We start from the raw sequence: 22,555 nt of genomic DNA on the forward strand, positions 1-22,555 counted from the left end.
AGGTGGATAAGGAATTGGTTAAAGGGGAGACTGCAACGGGTCCTACTGAAAGGTGAACTGTCAGGCTGGAGGGAGGTTACCAGTGGAGTTCCTCAGGGATCAGTTTTGGGACCAATCTTATTTAATCTTTTTATTACTGACCTTGGCACAAAAAGTGGGAGTGTGCTACTAAAGTTTGCAGATGATACAAAGCTGGGAGGTATTGCCAATTCAGAGAAGGATCGGGATATTATACAGGAAGATCTGGATGACCTTGTAAACTGGAGTAATAGTAATAGGATGAAATTTAATAGTGAGACGTGTAAGGTTATGCATTTAGGGATTAATAACAAGAATTTTAGTTATAAGCTGGGGACGCATCAATTAGAAGTAACGGAAGAGGAGAAGGACCTTGGAGTATTGGTTGATCATAGGATGACTATGAGCTGCCAATGTGATATGGCTGTGAAAAAAGCTAATGCGGTTTTGGGATGTATCAGGAGAGGTATTTCCAGTAGGGATAAGGAGGTTTTAGTACCATTATACAAGGCACTGGTGAGACCTCACCTGGAGTACTGTGTGCAGTTCTGGTCTCCCATGTTTAAAAAGGATGAATTCAAACTGGAGCAGGTACAGAGAAGGATGATCCGAGGAATGGAAAACTTGTCTTATAAAGGAGACTTAAGGAGCTTGGCTTGTTTAGCCTAACTAAAAGAAGGTTGAGGGGAGATATGATTGCTCTCTATAAATATATCAGAGGGATAAATACAGGAGAGGGAGAGGAATTATTTCAGCTCAGCACCAATGTGGACACAAGAACAAATGGGTATAAACTGGCCACCAGGAAGTTTTTAGACTTGAAATTAGACGAAGGTTTCTAACCATCAGAGGAGTGAAGTTTTGGAATAGCCTTCCAAGGGAAGCAGTGGGGGCAAAAGATCTATCTGGCTTTAAGATTCTACTCAATAAGTTTATGGAGGAGATGGTATGATGGGATAATGTGATTTTGGTAATTAATTGATCTTTAAATATTCATGGTAAATAGGCCTAATCCCCTGAGATGGGATATTAGATGGATGGGATCTGAGTTACCCAGGAAAGAATATTCTGTAGTATCTGGCTGGTGAATCTTGCCCATATGCTCAGGGTTTAGCTGATCGCCATATTTGGGGTTGGGAAGGAATTTTCCTCCAGGGCAGATTGGAAGAGGCCCTGGAGGTTTTTCGCCTTCCTCTGTAGCATGGGGCACGGGTCACTTGCTGGAGGATTCTCTGCTCCTTGAAGTCTTTAAACCACGATTTGAGGACTTCAGTAGCTCAGACGTAGGTGAGGTTTTTCGTAGGAGTTGGTGGGTGAGATTCTGTGTCCTGCGTTGTGCAGGAGGTCGGACTAGGTGATCAGAATGGTCCCTTCTGACCTTAGTATCTATGAAAAACTGCAAAAACTTGCTTGTCACCTAATGACCAATTTAAATCAATTCTGATTATGGATTGGTTTAATTATCCAGTGTGTTAAAACTCTATCGGTAAGACTGTGCTTGGCTGCATACCCACAAAGTGCAGTGAGACCAATTAGAAATCCCGTTCACAATCCTATGTGGTCCACCTAGACCTTGGTCCTAGGTATTCAGAAGTAAGCAAGGTTAAGTGCCCCTTTAGTCTCTTACCAGAGTAGGGGGGCAGGGAGTGCACGGAGCCTTGTTTTCATCCCTCATACTTTCTGGCCAGTGCAGCTGAGCCAGTGAGGAAGGTGTAACTTACTGCTGGAAGAGATGAGTAGCAAATTGCTACCACCATCAGAGCAAGGAGGAAGCTTGGAAGGAATTTTTACTTGGGATATGTCTCCTGAGTCACAATGCATTTTGGGTTTACTCCTGAGTGGTGTAGTTTGTACATCACCCTTTGCTGAAAGCTATTCCTGTAGTCATCATTTAACAGTAAGAATTTCATGATGGCAGGAGAAGGTATGTAAACAAGAACGCTTGGTTCACAACCCTATACATATTTATGGACTAAGACATCTTACTAGGAAAAGGTGGTTAGTTTTTTGAGACCAAAATTTGGATCTATCATCAAACACGAATTGAAATACTATACCTGATATACAAACTATGTTTAGTCTTGTCAGAGTGAAATTGGTACGTTATTTCCAAAACTTCCTGTGCCAGAAGAGCTAAAGACATACATGAAATGTCTGCCTTAATCAGCTAAGAATATATCAATAGAACATGTTCTGAATAACATCTCTGTTGTGTGTTTTATTTGAATTATAATAATCCAGCAGTCCTGTAGATCTTCTTTGGCTGAGCTTATGGCAAGGACATCCCTAGACCTGGAGCTGGATCTCCAGGCATCCCGAACTAGACAGAGACAACTGAATGAGGAGATATGTGTTTTGAGAGAGTTGAAGCAACGTCTGGAAGATGCCCAACTCAGAGGGCAAACTGATCTTCCCCACTGGGTCCTTCGGGACGAACGATTCCGAAATTTGTTGAAGGAAGCAGAGAGACAGGTATGGTTTCTTGGGCTGAATGTTGGGCATACTCAGAACCCTTGATTAAAGCCTGCTTGATTGTAAGTGTACCTTGGAAGTGCTGAAGTTAAATGAATGGACCTTTATAATGTTACATGATTTCAAATAAACAGTTTCACCCCGGATGCCCTTGTTGTTACCCTCATGAAAACATCATTTCATTGGATTGAATACCACATTGGTGAAAACTACTAGAGGATGGAACTGTTTAATGTGTCTGAGACATTAAAACTCTCCATCAAAAGTTTGATTTTTTCTGGTATTTTTAAAAACATTTTCTGATATTTCTGTAAGTTATAGATATTTAGTAGGGGAATCACAATGCATTTTTCCCCACGTGGCCTCTGGATGAATATCCACTGATTTGATATTTTATCATAAATGAGTGTTCTGCATAATTTCTTCTTACTGTGCATGCATACCGTAATTCCCATTGATGGGAAAGGAAAGTGTACCAAAGCATGCTGGGGCAAACTACAAAAAATTGCCATTGCATTTTCAGTGCCCACATAGAGCAGACGTAATCTCTAGTTTACTTCTCATTTGAAATACAGTAAACTACGTGGAATTTAACACATCTTTCTCAGGAGCAATAAGGACTGAAACAGTCCTGTGGCTCTGGGGAGTCTAGCTATTTCAGACCTTGTGTTGGCTGGTTTCATTGAGATGAAGTGGGAAAGCAAATTATTTAAACAGATGTCTTCATTTCCATATGTTTCCAGCTATTCATTTTTAGTTTGGTTTTAATACTTTTTCAGACAAGACAGACCAAATTTGAACATCACCAAGAACAAGTAGCTGAAAAAATGCTAAAGAAAGCATCCAAAGAAGTATACCTACTGCGTGGACAAAACCAGAAAGAGCCTATTCAGGTGCAGACTTTTAGGTAAACAATAACATCTGTATTGAAAATAGCTGCATGTTTAATCTTTACCGGTCTCTGTTGGTTGTAATGTACTAATGTATTTCTATAGTAGCTCCAAACCACCTAGCTTCACTGTGCAGTGTCCTATGTATCTAACCTTTACTTATATATTGATGTGGGCCTGTCTTCATTAGAGTGCTTTTCTTTTGAGCAATTCATGGTACGAAGACTAAAAATGGAAGTGAAGAAGCGCCATCACCCAATGTACAAATAAAAAAATGCTGTAGTACAGAAAGAGAATGTCCAAATTTATGTACGCATATTTTTAGGCTATAATTCTAATTAGGGCAGCTACTAACACCACCATATTCTTTGGGCTCCAAGCTAACATAGTTTAAGTTTTCCAAGGAACCAGTTGCATCCCTATATGCACAGTCAATTAGTTAATGTTCTATATGTACTCTAGTAAATAGCATTGTACCCAGAACTGTTTGTTCTTACTATTCAAACCGAAGTCCTGTTTCCCAACTGCTCTTTCCAAAAATCTCTGTGCTTTGTATCCTTCCTCATCCCTTCCTCCTCTACAATTGCTGCTGCTTATAGTTCTGATGTCAAATATACAGTTTTAAACTTTCTTACCAGTGACTTTGGTAAATATTGACATGCATTTCAGGTGATGATTTTTCTGACTGTTAGTATTAAAATAACAGTTTTTGTATATTCATATGTATACTCCATGACATAAAGTGTTTAAGAGTAAATGCTTGCAATGCAATGACTGTGTAGGAAAACACAGCTAGTGTTTCATATTAGGCAGACGCTCACAGAACACTTTGATGGTTAGAATCACTTTTTATTGATTGTAATTATTGAAAAATTGTGCTATAATGGTAACAGGAAGGCTTAAATGAAAAATAAATGAATCAGGTCTTTAATTTAGTTTTTCATTTAGGAGATGCTATCAAAAATCCCTTTCTCCTAGGCTGACAGGCAGGACCTCAGGAGAGCAGAAATTTCAGGGTTGTTTTTTGATAGCTCTCTAATTCCTGCAATAATGAAGCCAACTTAAATCCTGCATATTGGGGAACACAAGGCAGGGAGGAAATAAATCAAATATACGGGCCGGTATGCAGAGATGAAACCATGGATGGTTTCTAATCACATTTAATCTGCTGTCTGTGGTGTTTGCTGAATAAAAAAGTGAAAAGAATAAGAATTTCCTTATTTTAGATATGAATGTATCCAGAAATAGTCTGTTACTTTCTGTATGTGTTGTCAGTAAAATCTGAAACAGTGCAGTTTTGTCCAGTGAAGAGGAACTATGCAAGGCTTAGCTGATGTGTAGAGCCTTGTGTGGTTCTGTGTACTATGGAGCAGCTTTCATCCAAAAAGTAATAGTGTCTGTGTTTTATATTGTCGAGGAATTTGTCTGTATTCCCCATTTAGTTCAATCGTGTTTAACTAGTATAGCTGGATACTAGTTTTTTGTTTCTTCCAAAAGACTGAGTCTATGATGCTGATATCCTTTGCAAAGCACTGAGAGCTACTGATGAAAAGTGCTATATAAAGGGCTAGGTGGTATTTAGTATTATTAATTTATTATACCTATACAATGAGTCTGGTTTGCTATGTTTATAAACACCTCAATAAATATTTGACCTGAAGAATTTAATGAGCTAAATAAAGATTGAAACAAATTCAGTCTCTTGAAGTCTATATATATGCATTTGTTTGACTACATTTTATCTCTATTTTTTCAATGACAGAGAGAAGATAGCATTTTTTACAAGACCAAGGATTAACATACCTCCTCTGCCAGCTGATGATGTGTAACAGGTTGCATTATAAACATGAAGTATTTATCTGTCTGTTTTTATTTTAATGAAATTATTAGACTAGCTAAATTTCTTTTAAAAAGTTTGTGCAAAATACTATTAATATACACCTTTTGTAAAAAATAAAAACGTAAAAAAAGTAAAAGTGAAAAAATATATAAATAAATATATATATATATATATATATATATATATACACACACACACACACATACACATATATATATATTTTATAATAGTGACTGCAACAAGGCTTGGTTTTTCCTTGTTGTGAAATTGACATCTCTGAAGACAACTTATTTTATAAAAGATCAGCTATCCTGTTAAGAGTGTGTACAGTTTTTATGCTGTTTTATTTGATTTAAAGGCTGGAAGACAGAAACAAAGTGAGTTCAGGCAAATTCACTGTATTGTAATTTATTTATAGCACATTTTTCCTTGAAGGAAAATACCTACTTTAAAATGTATTTTAAGACTGAAATTTTGTTCTTCAGTATTTGTCATACAGTAGAATGGAACCATTGAGCTGGTTTTGTTTCTGATACCTGAAATGAAAATACTATGTTCTAAATTTGTCACTTTTATCAGCTTTACCATCTGTATCCTATAATGTAAATTGTATTCTTTAGCACTGTCTGTGTTATAGCAAAATATTATCACCTGCAATGTTTTTAATACTAATTAAAAATGCCATTCAACATTGCAGAACTAATTTGCATGTTCTTACTGTGCACTAATAGATTGTTCTCATTTCAGTTGTGTTTAATGTATCTATATTTTTAATTAGATTCTCAATTTAAACGGGGGGAAGGAAAAGGGTGGCAGGTCTTTGTTTTGCTATGATTTAATAAAGATGGAAATAAGGGGGGAGGAGGGCTTCCCATATTAATAAAACCAGTAAAAGAATATAGCATCTGAGTAGTTTTAAAGGTTGTGGCCCCATTCAGGAAAGTACTTAACTCCTATATTCTGGAAAGCATCTCTATTCAGAAGGGGGGGTGGGTTAAACACATGCATAGCTTTTTAAGCATGTGCTTTGAGTTAGGCACATGTGTAAGTGCTTTCCTGATGCTTTTCAGAAACAGGGCTTATACCTCTGGAAGAAATAGCTCACTTGGTTGGCAGCTGGGCCAGCTACAACTTGGCCAGGAATGATTTTATTTGTTACCATTTGCTTTAACATGGGACTGTCACCCTAAATTCCCGATAATGCCAGTTTTGTGTCCTTGCATCTTGCAAGTATGTAAAAATGCTTCTTACTGAGCTACTATAGGCAGTTTCTAATATTTTCTAATGTGCATTACCTAAAGCGAAGGGCACCCCACACAAGACTTATTTAACCTAATGTTGGAACATCCAGTGTGAAAATCAGGGTCTCTCTTGGTTAAAGGGACATCGTCAGGACAGATTTGGCCCCAAATTTAGGTTTTGTAAAAAGCTAACAAAATTGCAAAATCTCTGACCAGTAGATTTTCATTTATATTTTTATAAACAAGTAAACATTCCCTGCAGTGTTAAGTTTCATGTACTGTAGCATTATGTAAGAGCATGAGAACCTAAAAGTTAAACTGACTGGGTCTATTTTCATTGTCCAAGCTGTGGAAGAAAGTAAGCAGAATATAAATAGCAAAAGTATGTTATATTAAAAACCCAAACAGATTAGTAATTGAACATTATTAGTAACACAGACTGTTTTTAAAAACACTGTGTTTTTAAATTGTTTTCCTTTTTACCTGACGTAGTGTTTGTAAGCTTCCTATTCATCCAGTTTGGCATGAAAAAAGAATATTTGGCTTTATCATACTAACTGCCTTCAAGCCTCTTTTCTTCACAGTGGTATTGATAGCTGTAGATAAGGGTCTCAAGCCTGAATAAGAGAGATTCAAAAAATGAACAGAATATAAGCCAACAAAAATAAATACTTATTAAAATAAATAACTAAAAACCAATTGAAAGAATTGTCTGTGTTGAGATGAAAGTCTGAGAACACCAACTCTTTCAGTGCTCATTACCTGAATGTCCCAGTGCGTGAGAGGGAATAGATCTGTCTCCTTTACAGTGATTGCCATTAAAAAGGCAATATTTACCAACAGGTACGCACCGTGATATCTGAGATGTCACAGACTTGTCCTATACCTAGACTAGGAAATAACAGTGCGGTATCTAATGGCGAATGTTCCTGTTGTGTTTTTTTTTTAATGGTACAGTATCACCAGAATGTTTTGAGTGTCCAAGATTGACTGCTGTAACAAGTACTCTTTTGATGTGGTAATCAGTTATAATATTCAGTATTCATCTCTCTTGTTTTTGTCACAGTTTTGTACAATTGTGTCATTTGTATTATTTGGAAAGTATTTCTTTTACAGAATAAAATAATTTACTATAAATACAAATAGAGCTTTGTTATGTGCCACAATACAAGATGTTTTTGAAATAATTACATATAGGTCATTATAATATTACCTTTACAAAGCAATTTTGTGGGCTGTATAGCATTATTTAGATGACATCACTATAATAAACTTTCATCTAATAGTAAACTAATCAGTCCAGAAAGGTTACCCTGAAGGCTTGAAATGGATCCAGAGTGCCATGTATGGGAATAATGTCCTGAAGCCTTAGCACTAATACCTCCCCTTGAAAACAATTTCTCATCTGCATCAGAGGCTCACGGTTAAGATCTTTTCTGGGCTTATTTGCTACTTTTGTATTATGATGAGCAATTTCTCTGAAGAGAAAAGGCTGTTCAAAATTTCCTTACTAAGGTTTAATTTGTACTCTGCAGACAGTTTCATCATACTACTACTACTTTTACTTCTTTAACAACTTATTGAGCATCATAGTTCCAAGATGGAAATCCCTTCAAACAAAGCAAGATTTACAGTATAAGTTAATTTTTGAGTTCCATTCCTAGCTTGACAGACCTATTACTAAGCCATACTAGGACATTTTCTTCAGAAGAATATGCATTCAATTTTAAAATGAATATACAATACATGTGGAAGACAGTGGATCACTATGCTGCAGAAGCGTGGGGACCTGATTGTATCTGTGTAACCATGGGCAGCATAAGCACAGAGAAGATTTATAGCACCGAACGTATGCTGTTCTCAGTTCACTGTTTACAAGGCATTATGGGTATAATAGAGCTAGACTATTTTTAACCTCTCTACTGGGTGAGGAAGTTTTAGCCTTTACTCATTGCTGCCATCAAGATCAACAACAAAATTAAAGGGGATATGTTGGAATTGCAACATGGTATGAGAACAAAGTTTTATGTATCTCTTTTACCCAAACAGTGGTAAATATATTGCAAGATGATAGTTCAAGGTAAGTGTTAAATAACGATGACAAGGTTCTTCTAAGGCTTAGATGATTATGTATGTTGTTAACTATAGGTCCTGTTGAGGATAACAAAATTCCAAATTTTATCCCAGGGAAGAAGACTATGTTCATTACGAATCCAGTATACTTTTTAAGTGTAGAGGAACCCCACAATTAGAAGACTGGAGAGATTTTAAAAGATTCCATTTACAGGGAGAAGGTTTAAAATACTCAAGAACTTTTGTACTAGGGAAAACAAAACTATCCCCCACCCCACCCCCAAAAGGAAAAACCATTATGTATACAGTACTACTGCTTTTTCACCATTCAATATGAGACTATAAATTGAGCAGATTGTTTAAAGCTTTTACAGGATATTTTAGCTGCATGTGTGTTTGTAACCTACAGAAGCATCTAGCTGGTAGAATTTTATTTTTTATGGTGAATTAGTTATTTTGCCCCTTAAATCCTTCAGGTAGATCAGAGTCAGGATAGCACTGAGCTCTTTTGAACATCCTACCCTAAAAACTTTCCTACTACTACTTTTCCATGGACACAATTGTTGTAATTGTAACATGACTTACGAGGAGAGGCTGAGGGAGCTGGGATTGTTTAATCTGCAGAAGAGAAGAATGAGGGGGGATTTGATAGCTGCTTTCAACTACCTGAAAGGGGGTTTCAAAGAGGATGGCTCTAGACTGTTCTCAATGGTAGCAGATGACAGAACGAGGAGTAATGGTCTCAAGTTGCAATGGGGGAGGTTTAGATTGGATATTAGGAAAAACTTTTTCACTAAGAGGGTGGTGAAACACTGGAATGCGTTACCTAGGGAGGTGGTAGAATCTCCTTCCTTAGAGGTTTTTAAAGTCAGGCTTGACAAAGCCCTGGCTAGGATGATTTAACTGGGACTTGGTCCTGCTTTGAGCAGGGGGTTGGACTAGATGACCTTCTGGGGTCCCTTCCAACCCTGATATTCTATGATTCTATGATTCTAATTGGCACAGGACTCTTTCATGATTACAAATGAGGATGGGGGAGAGATGATCTGCCTGATCATGTGCAGGGAGGTGGATCATAAACCAGTCTCTCTCTTAAGATGTGGTCCATACAATGAAAATGTTTGAGAAAACCCACACATAGCAGACTGGTTTCATAGTAGCAGCCGTGTTAGTCTGTATTCGCAAAAAGAAAAGGAGTACTTGTGGCACCTTAGAGACTAACGAATTTATTAGAGCATAAGCTTTCGTGAGATACAGCTCACTTCATCACACAGCAGACTAAGTGCCAAGCTCTACTCTTATGCAAAGTCCATGTAAGTGGGCTTACGTCAGAGGATCTGCATGAGAAACCAGAGAGACAGGCACTTCTTTCAACCTGGAGCCCAGATTTGGAGCAGCTGTGTAGCCATTCTGAAGTCTCTAATCCAGTTTGCTATTTACAGTAACTCCTGCTATGCAGTCCCTACCTAAGGATTTGGCCCAGTTGGGTATACATTGTTATGGACCTGCTGGCTATTTGTTTGGCCTGCCCAAAATGTTCTATATGAATGCAAAGAGAACTGCTGCAGAACTGTTTTGTCAACCCAAAAAGGTATGGGTGAATCTCCCTGTGTGCCCCCTCTGTAGCCTGCTAATGATTCCCTGAGAGCAAACATACTATTTTAGCCTACCTATTGTTAGGTAGCTAATTTTTCATAGGTATCACAATAGAAGTGGATTTTGAGGAAGGCTTTGACCATGAGGCGACTAGTGGACTTGAGGACCAGTTCAAAATGCATATTTCAAGTGAGTGAGAGACTTGTGGAGGATGCAAAGAGAATATTGTAATAAAAGTGCAATACTTAAGACAATACCTTAAATGTTGCTGTGTTTACTCTCCTGTTTGGTATTGAGAAAGTCTTCATTGAAGATCATTAAGGCTATATTCAAATAAGGGAGGATGAATAATGTGAGTGTAATGCTATAATAAAACAAAAAAATTGGTAATGTGCTTCTACACAATTATGTGTATATATAGTATATTTTGTAAAATTTCATTGGGAACTATGTACTGTGAAAGGTAAATCTAGAAGCGTACACAATTCTTACCAAAAAAGTTTGTTTAGAACTAGAGAACTGTCAGTGTGCTCAGAATAGTACTGTAATTAGAGTAAAACTCAGTCCAAACTTTTCCTTAGAGAATGTTTCTAAATATGATCTGCTGGATGACCAATGATTTGAAAGTTGGAGCAATGAAGATTGTGGGTTTTGGGGTTTTTTTGTTTTGGGGTTTTTTTAAGCTATTTAATGTATTTTAAGTGAATTGTCAGTAAAAGATTCCATGGAAAAAAATTAAACAGGAATTTGACAAATAAGAGGGTAAACATGTGGCACAGAGAAAAAGAACAATTTCAGGTACAAGGGGCAACATGGAAGAGAGGGGAAAAAGATGAGTAGGAGAAGAATACAAAAACGAGAGGTTAGGTATGGGCAAGGAAAATGGGAGAATAAGAGATCAGAACATAGCTGGAGGGAGGTATTGAACTTTGGAGATAAGGATAGGAAGCTTGAACATGATGCAAAAGATAAAGGGAGTCAGTTAAAGGGTTCAACTGTTATACCAAAAAAATAAAAAACAGCAGGATCTTATTAAAAGGGAAAAGGCAAAATGCCACATTTATTGTGAATACAGAAAGAATTGTAGTAAGCAGTTATAGCTATAACATTCCATTCAATTTCATATTTATTCTCACACACACACACAGATTCTTCAAGGTTGTTATCATAGTTACCAGCCTTAGAGTTGCTCATGCCGAGCCACTGGCCAGGTGGCCTGGACATGAGGAGGGAGCAGGGCCTTGTCAGGTGCACATCTGATGCTCCTGGAAGTTGGTCTGCAGAATCAGACCCCAAAGTTCTCACTTTCTAGAGTCCATTTTTATAGTAATTTCTTCCTATGCCAGTCTATGGGAATTGCTTCATCTTGCTGTTGCTGAATCAATCAGCAGATGGCACATTCCTGACGGCTCCGGGCTGCCAGATGTTATCTTGTTCTTTGGTTCTCCCATCCTTTAGGCTGTTGGGTGGATTCCAGTCTGCCCTCTGGGGATCCTCTGGTTATTTCCACTTGACGCCTTTTTCAGCTGATGGACACTGGATTCTTAGTCTGGCACCTCCCTAATCATTCAGTTATTATCCACACCAAGCATCCATCCACATACATCCTCTATCTCTATTTTAATCACAATTGTTAACAAAGCGAGATGAATACAACAAAAGGGCGAGGAGTCTCTGTGTGCTGTTTCTGTTGTTACAGAGTATTACTTTGAGTCTCTCTCTGTGCGAGTAGTTGTTACAAAGAATTGCTTTGAGAACGGACTCTGTCTTAAGATGTACTAACACAATTAGCAGCTTGCAAGTTTCACACATAGAGGGAGAGAAACAGTACCAAAAATCAAGAGACCTCTTAATTAGTAATACCCTGGAATTTAAATTATGGGGAATCAAACTCATTTGTGATTTTAATACAGAACTTCTTTAATATGATCCAACATAATGAGGTGTGAAATGGTGGGAGAAAAAGATGTTTTTTGCAGCTGCATTTTTTGATAGACTTGGTAAGGAGTAAGGTGAGAAGCATGTCAGAGGATAGTGAGAGATTATGAAATTTCTGGTTTGTGCCATTTTCAAACTACAGTGATTAGTAACTTTTCACCTTTATGAAATATGTAATGAGGCCTTGGGGGCATTGCTGTGAAATAAACAAATAGTGCTCATAACATATGGATACGTGAGTTCATAGTTAACTTTTCTTCATTAACAATAATTTATTACTGCTATGACAAAATCATAATCCCTTTTTAGAAAAGCAACCTAGATATGAAATAGCTAGTCATCCATTTTGATTAATAGAGCTTTGTAAGTCGCAACATATGTGTAGAAAAGGGTGATCGAGCTTTCACTGCCTCAACTGATTCCTGCAGGATTACAAACTGACTCTCTCTCTCTCTCTCCCCCCCCCCCCCCAGCTGATACCCTAGAGTGGGAGGATGCAGTCACATGACTAACTGCTTCCTCCCCATGACATCATTGCTTTTGCAGCCATACCAGTAAGGAAAGGATGCTATCAAAATCTGTGGGACTGGGCTAAATGATGTTGCTTTGCAGGTAAGAGACAATTCTCCAAAAGCTAATTTGCCAGTCTCTTTCTGTGTTGTCATCCTAGAGCTCAACCTCTGTTAGGCAGATCTTGCACTAGAAAATGGAGCAGAGCAGTTTCTGTGCAAGCAGAGGATTTGCAGGTACAGGGTCTGTCTGCTTCCTTGCACTTTACAGCTCTTCCGGCTGACATCTCTAGCAGCAATGCTGCTAGATGGAGCTTTAAAGCTGAAGAAGGCCCATTGTCCTGAAATGGGCCCTGTATCCTAATATGGGCCCTTCTTGTAAGTGCCAAATTATGTAGCAGCCATCAGCCTAGATCAATATAGAGAAGCATAGCAATATTGTCTTGGTTATGTTCCCTGTTTTCCCACACACATAAAGCAAATTAGTATAGAGATGAAATGTCTCTAGTCTGTTAAAAAAAAAAAATGAAAATTGGGCTAGGGGTTAGCAGATCTTAATGGAGAGGATTTTTATTTGTTTGCCTACAGTATTTTTAAGGACCTAGTGTAGTAGTTTCTTGCATAATTGATTTGCATGATGTCAGATGGCTTTTGTTTGCAAGGATTTTGTCATCTGATAGAGCAAAACTTTAAATTCCACAGTGTTTTTCCTTTCTTCTGTAATTGCACACAATGAAAATACGTGAAAAGAAATCATTCAGGGTGGGGGGGGATGTTTGCTACTCTGTTATTTTCTAGTTGATTTTAAAAATGTATTTTGTTGGTAGCAAACTAAAAATAATGGCAAACGCTGGGAGTTTTAGGAGACGACATCAAAATCACTTACGAGCATGACAGTCAAAGAAGAGAATTTATCCTGCTTTCGCTCATTTGTAAGAACCTTGATGAATAATTGTCTCTTTGCTAGAGAATAGGTGATGAATCAGCAGCAGCAGCAGGGAGATGGTCAAATTAATTATTAGATTATGCAGGAAGTTTTTTGATGCTTGAAATTCCCTTCCTTCATACATATTTTTCCCACTATTGAAAATGAAAGAAAAGATATGCCATGAAAAATGTTTGTGTGTGTGCATTTGCATCTGTCCGTCCATGTGAGCGAAATCTGATTGTGTCATGTTTTTAAATGTATGGTACATCCTAGTGAAGGAAGAACTAATATACCACTAGCACTAATGGTTAAAATACCAGAAAGCATTAAAAGCTATGTGGTCAGATGTGTCTTAGAGACTTCAGCTCTATAAGCCTTTTTTAAAAAAACATTTCAGACAAAATCAAATCTGGTAAAGAAAAAGCATCTCCAGAGATCTTTCATTTTTCCCACACGTAGGCACTAAAAGCAATGAAAACACATTTCCAATTGCCGTATTAACGAGATTGCACTAAGGGCTGCATTCTGTTGCTTCCAATACTGAATTTATCCATCCAAACTCCTTGAAATCTCAGCAAGAGAGTTGTGTGAATTCTCTCTCACACTTACACTGTACTAATATGTTCCTGTTTAATATAGACCATAGTGCTTCGCTTCCACTAGCGTGGCGTTTTGCCTGTGTGAAAAATGTGCAAGGACTTCAGCCCTGATCTTTTAAAGGTGAACTTTAATTTATTTTTCCAGTGGTAACACTTGAATTCATTAACAAAATCTGGTGGAAACAAAAGCTGTAAAGGCTGATCTGAGTTAGCATTTTCCATCCAGCAAAATGACAAGATACCAAGCTAAGTACATTTTATCCCAGTGACCCATGCAGATGTTTTGTGTGCATAACAGAAGCAGAATATTGCCATTAAATTCCACTTTCTATTCACTTAGATTCTCCTTGTGCCGTATTGTTTGGCTATTGTGAAGGGCACCCACGAGTGTATTGTTGTTCAGAGAAATGAATCATGCCATAGGTTCAGATACCAATTACTTTTTATGTTAAAACATTTTTTAAAAATTTTCAAATTTGGTATTTCTGGACGGGGCGCTGGAACAATTTTTATAGTGGGGGTGCTGAGAGCCATTGAACCAAACTGTAAACCCTGTGTATAATGGAAATCACTTAAAGTCAGGGAATGCGGCAGCACCCCTAGCCCTCCTAGTTCCAGCACCTATGTTTCTGGACTGCAGACCGGGAAATGACTCGTGGCGAATGCAAAACTTCCAGATCTTGGCAAAAAATCCATAGAATGATGCTCGGCTCTTGTATAGCAGTTCTCACCTCTTGACCTCAAAGTGCTTCACAAAGGAAGGTTCCCTCTGCTTGCAGATAGGGAACAGGTGCAAGAAGAGAAACCTGGAGTGTAAGCTCCCAGAGGCTGTGTGGCCAATGACTCGTATGTTTACAGCCCTGATCTAGTGCTCAGTGTTGTCATCCCTAAGCATTCAAAAATCATGAGTCTGAACCCAAAAAGGAGGTGAAGTGACTTGCCTAAGGTCATACAGCAGGTCAGTGAGAGATGCAACAATAGAAGCCAGGCCCCTGACTCCCACTCTAATGCCATGCCGCTGGCCCATGTTGTCTCCTCATGATTGAGTAGAAAGGATTTGCTGAACACTCTGTTCATTCCCTGTCTCTGTTTCTGTTAGAAGAGGTGAAAGAACAGAACAGTCTAGCAGTGGCCTACCTAGTGCAGGGCTGTCAAACTCCTTGTGTGCTGGGGGCTGAAGAGCCCTTTCACTCAGAGCTCCTGGGCCGGGGGTAAAAAGTTCTCTAGTGGGAGGCTAACTTTGCCATCCGACTGGTAAATGTTGCATTTAAAGGAGGGCATTTTTAAAAAGCGAATGCATTTATGAAACCGCCTTTCCTCTGTCCATTGATAAGGTAACCCCTCGCCCGAACCTAATAGTGAATTTTTTCTCTTTCCCCAACACTTGCAGAATTTCCCCTACTCCTCCCTTGGGCACTTCCCTGCCGCTTTCCTCCCCCACTCACTTTGGGCATATTCCAAATGGGGGAGGGAGAAGCAGCAGCAAGCATTTAAGGAGAGACCAGGCACAGCCCTGTGGGAGAGGGCCTGAGGAGGAGGCTGGAAAACCACCTCTTCTTGGGACCCCTGGCTTGGGAGCACTGTGGCAGTAGTGGCTGCTGCTCAAAGAGCCACTGCTGAACAGCAGGGGGCGGCAGCTCAGCTGCCTGTGCCCAATCAGGCATGACCTTCCTCCTCAGTTCCGCCCACTCGCTCCAGCCACTCGAGCTGCAAAAGCAAGCAGCTGCAAGCTGGGGACCCTAGCAGCGCGCAGGGTGAGCTGCCAACTGCAGAGAAGGTCCTTGGGGCCAGACGTAGCCAGTGGCCCATATGTTCTACAGCCCCGACCTACCGTTGCTATGCCCCAGCATTCAACAATCATGAATTTGTTTGAAAATCACAAGCTTTTAAAATAATAAATAGTGTGGGGGTGCCTCTGGGTTTGCAAGCCTTCAGGGGCCACAGACTCCACAGCATTTCTCCACAGCCATGTGGGGCCGGGGTGGTGGTGGTAAAAATTTACTTTTCAAAAAGTCTCAAAGGTGCAATTGTTTTAACATTAATATGAAGACGAGTATGTTGCCCAGAGACATGTCTCTTGACCAGTGCAGTCCCCCTCCTGTTCACTGGCTCACTAGGAGGTTGCTCAAGATAGAGTAAAAGGCCTGGTGCCCTTTTTTACACAACTTTGGGAAACTGGGCCTGAGGCTCCCCCGTGTGCGCTGCGTTGTGTGTCAGTGTGTGTTCTCCTCAGACCAGGCCCACTCAGACAAACCACCAGGAACAAGTCTTTATTCTGTAAAGAAACACAGAACAGCACTCCAGTCCAGCAGCCTCTTCTCTGCTCGTCTGCCTTGTGCTCCCAGTTTCAGTCAGTCCTGAAACTTCCTGCTGGGAGGGCAGAGCGGACTTCCTGCCAGGAACCAGGAAGCTGTCCAACATGCCAACGTTTATAGTCCACAACTTGTATTTCCCCCGGCTGATGCTGCTGAAGCACGCTGGACCTTGGGTTGCACCAGAACACATCTCTGCTAAGTTTGAAATACTTCCTTTGTGACTGTATCCATTAGTCCCCTCTCTTTGATAAAAAAAAATATTTGCTGCCCAAGTTCAGTTGTACTCTTTATTTTGAAGGGCTTAAGTATGATAATTCTTGAAATCCTTGTTTGCTTTCAAATGAGCCTGGCTATTGTGTAGGGCACCCACAAGTGTAGTGCTGTTCAGCGAAATGAATCATGCCATAGGTTCAGATACCAATTTTTTTTTTTTGTTTAAAATATAAAAGGATGATTTTCAAATTTGGTATTTCTGGACGGGCTCTGGAACAATTTTTTTTTAGGGGGGTTGCTGAGAGCCATTGAACCAAACTGTAAACCCTGTGTATAATTGAAACCACTTCAGGTCAGGGGATGCGGCAGCACCCCCAGCCCTCCTAGTTCTAGCACCTATGTTTCTGGACTGCAGAAGTCCTGGGGTCATTCTACCTCTCATCAGTAATATCCTTGGGCTTCAGCACACTAGTCTGTTGATGGATGACACCAAAATCTGTTTCTATAAAGAGAGTCAACCGGAACTCTTTCCTCTTCAAGCCCCATTTTGATTACTGTATACTGCATGGATTGCAGGCAGTTTTCTTGCAGGTGACTCGTGAGAATGGGGACTGCAACCCACGGCTCATTTGGATAGAAGCTTCATGGAAGCAGTGAGCTCAGTCCAGAGAGAGAGACAGTGGTCTGAGTAGGGCAGAAGTCATCATACATAGCTCAAAAACAATGCTTAGAACTGATTCAATAATGACATTGACCAACTCCTATCTGTACTCTTTGGCTACAGATTGGTGGGTGTTGACACGGGAAATCTATCATAAGAATAAAAAAATACTCATGTGCAATAGACAGAGTACACTCAGAAAGATCCTATAGGAAAGGGAGGAATCAAGTTAATTTAATTAAAGGTTCCTGGCTAACAATGTTGGAAACAGAGTTTCTCTATTCATGGTACAGAGATTTGCAGTGTGAGTTTCTCCACTGTGCTCAGCCCATGTGTCTGAATCCTGATGTTGAGGATTCCATGCAAACTGAGGTAGTTTTCCAGAGAGAGCCAACTGGAGTATTAAATTAAAAGCAATATAAATCAATGAGCTTAAAAGCAGACCTTTTGAAACTTATGGTTTCTTCCAAACAGTAATGAATAAAAATCAATTTTAATGAAGAAAGCAAGACTAGAAAATAATATATGTGAATCATGTAAGAGTTAGGATTTCTAACACACCATTGACTTCTGAAAGCTGACTTTTGAGTGTTCATTTCTCGACCACAACATTGCATCATCTCCAGATTTTGTTTAATTAAATTTCCCTGTTTCCTTTAAAAGACAAAAGGGAGGAAGTTAATGCTAAACCACAGAGCTCTCTTCCCTGAATTGAACAAAAGTTAACTGAGAGACATTCTTTATTAAGAAGCTTGAATAACACAATCTGAAAAACCCAAATAGAATAATACTAAAATCTGTGTATGAAATTGCTGACTTTGCACATTAAGTTGAGATCTAAAGAACCAGTTTTCTTCAGACTTGGGCTGACTTTTAAGTCTCACTAGGAACAACAAAACAAACTGACTTTGGCATTTTTAGCTTGAGCTGATTTTGAGTTATGTGGATGCAAAAATTCCACTTGGAACATATGGGGAAAGTGGTTTTTTTTTTTTTTTTTCTTCTGACATAATTCAACAGCTGAACCAATTTCGCTCAAACTTTCCAAGAAAACTCAAGATGTGACCAAACACAGCATATTTCAGACCAAAAGGAATTTGTTTGAAAAAAGATGACTTACAATTAAACTGAAAATGGGGGAGATGCAGGGAGAAAGCTTAGGATAAAAGCTAGAAGTCAACCTTAAATATAGTGGGTGCTACCACCGCAGGTGAGGCTGTGTTTTAGCATTAGCAGGGACAGCCTTATGATTTACAGGGCACCTAGCAAGGGGAGTACTATATAGCTAGAAGGCAGGAAATCGGGCCATAAATTCTTGCTGCTTCCATTCCCATTGGCAAAGGAGAGTGAAGGCCTGGCAGCGAGAGACCGCCTCCCCATCCATTCATGCTGCCAAAGATGCAGATTGTGTTGGCGGGTGAGTTTCAGAGTGTCCATGGATTCCGAGGTGCCAGGTGGGCACTTGCTTTGCTCGTTCTTAAGACCAGCTCTATTACCCTCACTATGCTTTTGTCCATATGTGGAATACCTGAGTGCTAATGGCTGGAGATCATGATTTAATCTGGAGCAGTTCTTTCCCTTTGTGCCTTAAGTTCCCAGTGATTATCCCATGTGTTTTTCCTTTCTTCCAGAATGTCTCCCATATGATGCTATGCCCTGTGTTTTTTCATTACTGCTTCAGCTTCACGTTTTTTTCCATGGAGATTATTCAGGGTAAAAATAAACATCAAAGATATACTGCATTTAGCTGGCCCACAGCATCATAGCAGGAGACTCCTTTATATGTGGTAACCAGCCCATATACAAACGTACCACCATATTTTAAAGTAATGTTTCAAACCGCTTCATCCCTCTGTAGAGATGCTGCTGTTTTAGGTGACTGCTGTAGAATATAGCAGTATGTTTTCTCCTTAGGAAAGAGGTCTATCTGATAGTCCCAGACGCATAATAATAAAAATACTGTTAGTTTTAATCTCCTATTTTTAACCTGGGTTGTTCCAATCTAACTGGACTCTACTTTCTTATGCTATATCATGCTTCCAAACAGGCTTGTACTGTTTTCCTGGGGGGCGCACTGTTCTAATTAAATGACCTTTTAATTTTTTTAAGTTTATACAGAAGGTCAATAGATCAATCAATATGGTCATTTATGACTTTGAAAACCAACAGCTTTAAATTGCCTGTGGGTATTTTTAAACACGATTAAAATGCAGTTTAACATGCCAGTGGTTCAGTCATGCCTACGCTAAACATAACCTGTAAATCATCACTCACTATCTTTTCTTTAATATTTAGAAGAATGTTCCATAACCTTTTAATTACCTTCAAGTGCACTGACAATGATGCAGCATCATGTAGCTGTTATAACATCATTTTCCTGTCTGTATATTTGTTGTTGTTTATGGAAAGATTTTTTTAAAAGGGGAAAGGCATATTTCTTGTGTCAGGGTTGTGGGCCAATTCATCATCATGATAACTTGAAGGTTAGAGTAAAGTAAGTATCTTTACCTGCAAGTATTAAAGGTGTTCATAAAATATTAGAAATTAAATACAGAAATGACATTTTCTTTGTCAAGTATATGTCAGTATGTACTCCAGTGTAGGTGTGTATGCGCCACATGAATGCAAGATCTGTTTTTTTGACTAGCTGTGTCTGTCAGGGCTGCACATACACCCTCTGCCTCCTTGTACACCAGTGTGAGGTTATAAAGGACAGAGTCACCACAATCCCTCCCCCTTCCTCCATGGCAACAAGACAGAACTTGAAAAGTGTTCAACCTGCTACTACTCTTAGTCTTTAAAATATTTTTTTCACCAATTTTGTGAAGAAATCTTCCTTCACTCTTCATTAGGGCATTATCAGCAACTCCGCTGTAAAGGGGTCCAGCCACTTCAAGCCAGCCACCATGCCCCATGGTGGACTCCAAACCCTGCCTGTCCTATTATGAACTGATTCCTATCAAAGATGAGCACAGTGGCTTTTCTGCCCAGTCAGATATGCTTTGTGTGAAGTTCTTTTGTTCCAGGATCCACAAATCCGGGGAAGCTTGGCTCAAGCTACGCCTGCAGGTGCAGTCCATTTGGATTGCTTCAGACCCAGAGGTGACCATCACTTCCCAATCAAGGTGAGATAAATCAGCATCAGCCAGTGCTCTTTTGAGTACACATTATTCTCTAGGATTGGACACTGGAAACAAGGCAAAGAAAGCACTGGCAGAACCAGTGCTGGTGACTTGGACACCAGTCACCTCAACATCAATGAAATCTTCAGCACTGGAAACCTCAGTATGGACGAACTTGGCACCGACATCCCAGAGAGTAAAGCCAGCATCTGTGCTCAGACGTAAAGTTGACATTCTTTCACAGATCTGGACAGAGCTCAGTATAGCATCTAATGTGAAGGAAAGTCCCCGAAGGAGGACCCACAAGATCACTTCTCAAAGTACAGAGCATCTGAGTTCTTGATCAGAGCAGGAATGCCACAGAGAACAAGAGACCAGGCACCGACCTCAGTACACCTGGAGGACACTGGATCATGTCCAGAGATGTTTCCTATGCCAAAGAGACGACTGGTGCTGAAGATGGCCTTTGATATTTTATCACCCTATGGCACCACTGTTTTGAAGAGAAGATATACCCTTCCTCACTGTCACCAGTGTACTCGCTCTCACTGGTGTCAAGCACAAATCTGTCTTCTCTGTCCTCAAAGAAAGCACCAGGGAGCAGTTATTTACAGCTCCACCCCAAATGGGATGTGAGTGGCATTGGGTTGGCCAGCCACAACCAAGCCAGTGCCCACATGGTATGCCATCTTGGCCACATCTCATGAATCCAGGAGCAGATCCCCCCTCTCACATTTCCAGAAAGAGGAGGAGATCCCATTCCCCAGTGGCATCATTAACTGGACTGTTTGTGCCAAAATCAGATGTGGACCTCCCAGGAGCAAGAAGCGACTGAAGAATTGCATCATCATTGTCTCCACCCAAGGAGTGGTCCTCACTGCCAGATGAGGCAATGACACCATCCCTGACACTGGGATGGACAACTCGAAAGCTTTTCATGACTTCCTGTCCCATATTGTGGAGACCCTGGATATTGAGACTACATTTATATGAGAGAAGTCTCACCAACTCTTTGACATTTTGAGTGCTACATAACATCAGCCAGAATTGCCCTCTCTATTAACAGTGTATCCTGGAACTGGGCAAAGGAGCATGTAAAACCCTATTCTTCCTCCCACTTTTAAAGGAACAGAAGAGAGAGATCAGGCACCCCCAAAGGGGCACTTCAGAACTCCAAAACCCAAGTTCCCTGATTGTTTTGGCAGCTGAGGAAAAATCAGTACCCACACAAGAAACATGTACAGACAGAAATCCCAAAACATTTGATCTTTTTGGATATAAGGCACATTTTGTCGTACTCACTGTAGCTTTGGGTAGGTGAACTACCAGGTTCTGTTTAACAAATACAGTTTCCTCACTTGGAGAGGATCACTCACTTCCTATTTTATATCCTACAAGGGAACAGGGATAAGTTAAAGGAGATCATGAAGGAGGGTTAGTTGGTCATGAGAACATCTCTACAGGCAGCCATTGATGCATCTGATGTGTTCTCAAGGTTGATGGCTACAGCTGTCACTATGAAACTGGTCTCATGGCACCAGGTATCTGGCATACCAGGTGATATACAGACTATTACAAAGGACCACCCTTCAGGATATGGAGCTCTTCAGACAGAAAACAAACAGCACTCTACTCCCTCAAGGACTCAAGGGCCACACTACGGTCCTCAGGGATTTACCCATTCGCCCTCCATAGGAAACCACAGAATTACCAGAGGACACTGTCCTACTCCTGAAGCCGATAGTCACAGTACCCACAAAGAAAGAAGCCCAGGTACTCTAGGGAGTGCCAGTTTTCTGCCTCTTCGTCTAACCCAGCTCCTTCTGAGGCAGCAGATTTGACTGGAGTGTCAAGTCATACTGGAGTCAATCTGGAACCTGCACCCCCATTTGGGAATCACCTTGTTCCTTTCCACCAGGCCTGACTGGCCATTACAGCTGACTGGTTAATGGCTTTTGATTTGGAGGATGCATATTTCCATAAAGCTATCCACCTGACTCACAGGAAGCACCTAAGACTCATTGTGGGACACAAATCATTCCCAGTACCAGATACAGCCATCCAGACACTCCATGACACAGAAAGTCTTCATGAAGTAGCAGCACAACTCAGGAAGAAAGACACTCCCATCTATCCTTAC

General features: G+C 40.0%; 2 protein-coding genes across 6 annotated transcripts in view; both read left to right on the forward strand.

The window, feature by feature from the left end:
• Nucleotides 1-7,604, forward strand: part of WWC3 (WWC family member 3) — a 175,434-nt gene extending 167,830 nt beyond the window's left edge. For 3 of the 4 annotated variants that reach the window (XM_038370890.2, XM_038370871.2, XM_043501324.1), the window contains exons 21-23: nt 2,260-2,490; nt 3,270-3,397; nt 5,143-7,604. In XM_038370890.2, coding sequence (XP_038226818.2) covers nt 2,260-2,490; nt 3,270-3,397; nt 5,143-5,209 — 426 coding nt within the window. In that variant the 3' untranslated portion in view covers nt 5,210-7,604. The remainder of the gene's footprint in view (nt 1-2,259; nt 2,491-3,269; nt 3,398-5,142) is intronic. The other variant, XM_038370900.2, reaches the window with a different exon arrangement.
• Nucleotides 7,605-12,572: 4,968 nt separating this feature from the next.
• The window catches only part of CLCN4 (chloride voltage-gated channel 4), a 55,266-nt gene continuing 45,283 nt past the window's right edge, over nt 12,573-22,555 (forward strand). For both annotated transcript variants that reach the window (XM_038388001.2, XM_043501489.1), the window contains exon 1: nt 12,573-12,680. The gene's annotated coding sequence lies outside the window, so the exon portion shown is untranslated. The remainder of the gene's footprint in view (nt 12,681-22,555) is intronic.

This window comes from Dermochelys coriacea, chromosome 1 (genome assembly GCF_009764565.3).
Source record: "Dermochelys coriacea isolate rDerCor1 chromosome 1, rDerCor1.pri.v4, whole genome shotgun sequence".
Lineage (NCBI taxonomy): Eukaryota > Metazoa > Chordata > Testudines > Dermochelyidae > Dermochelys > Dermochelys coriacea.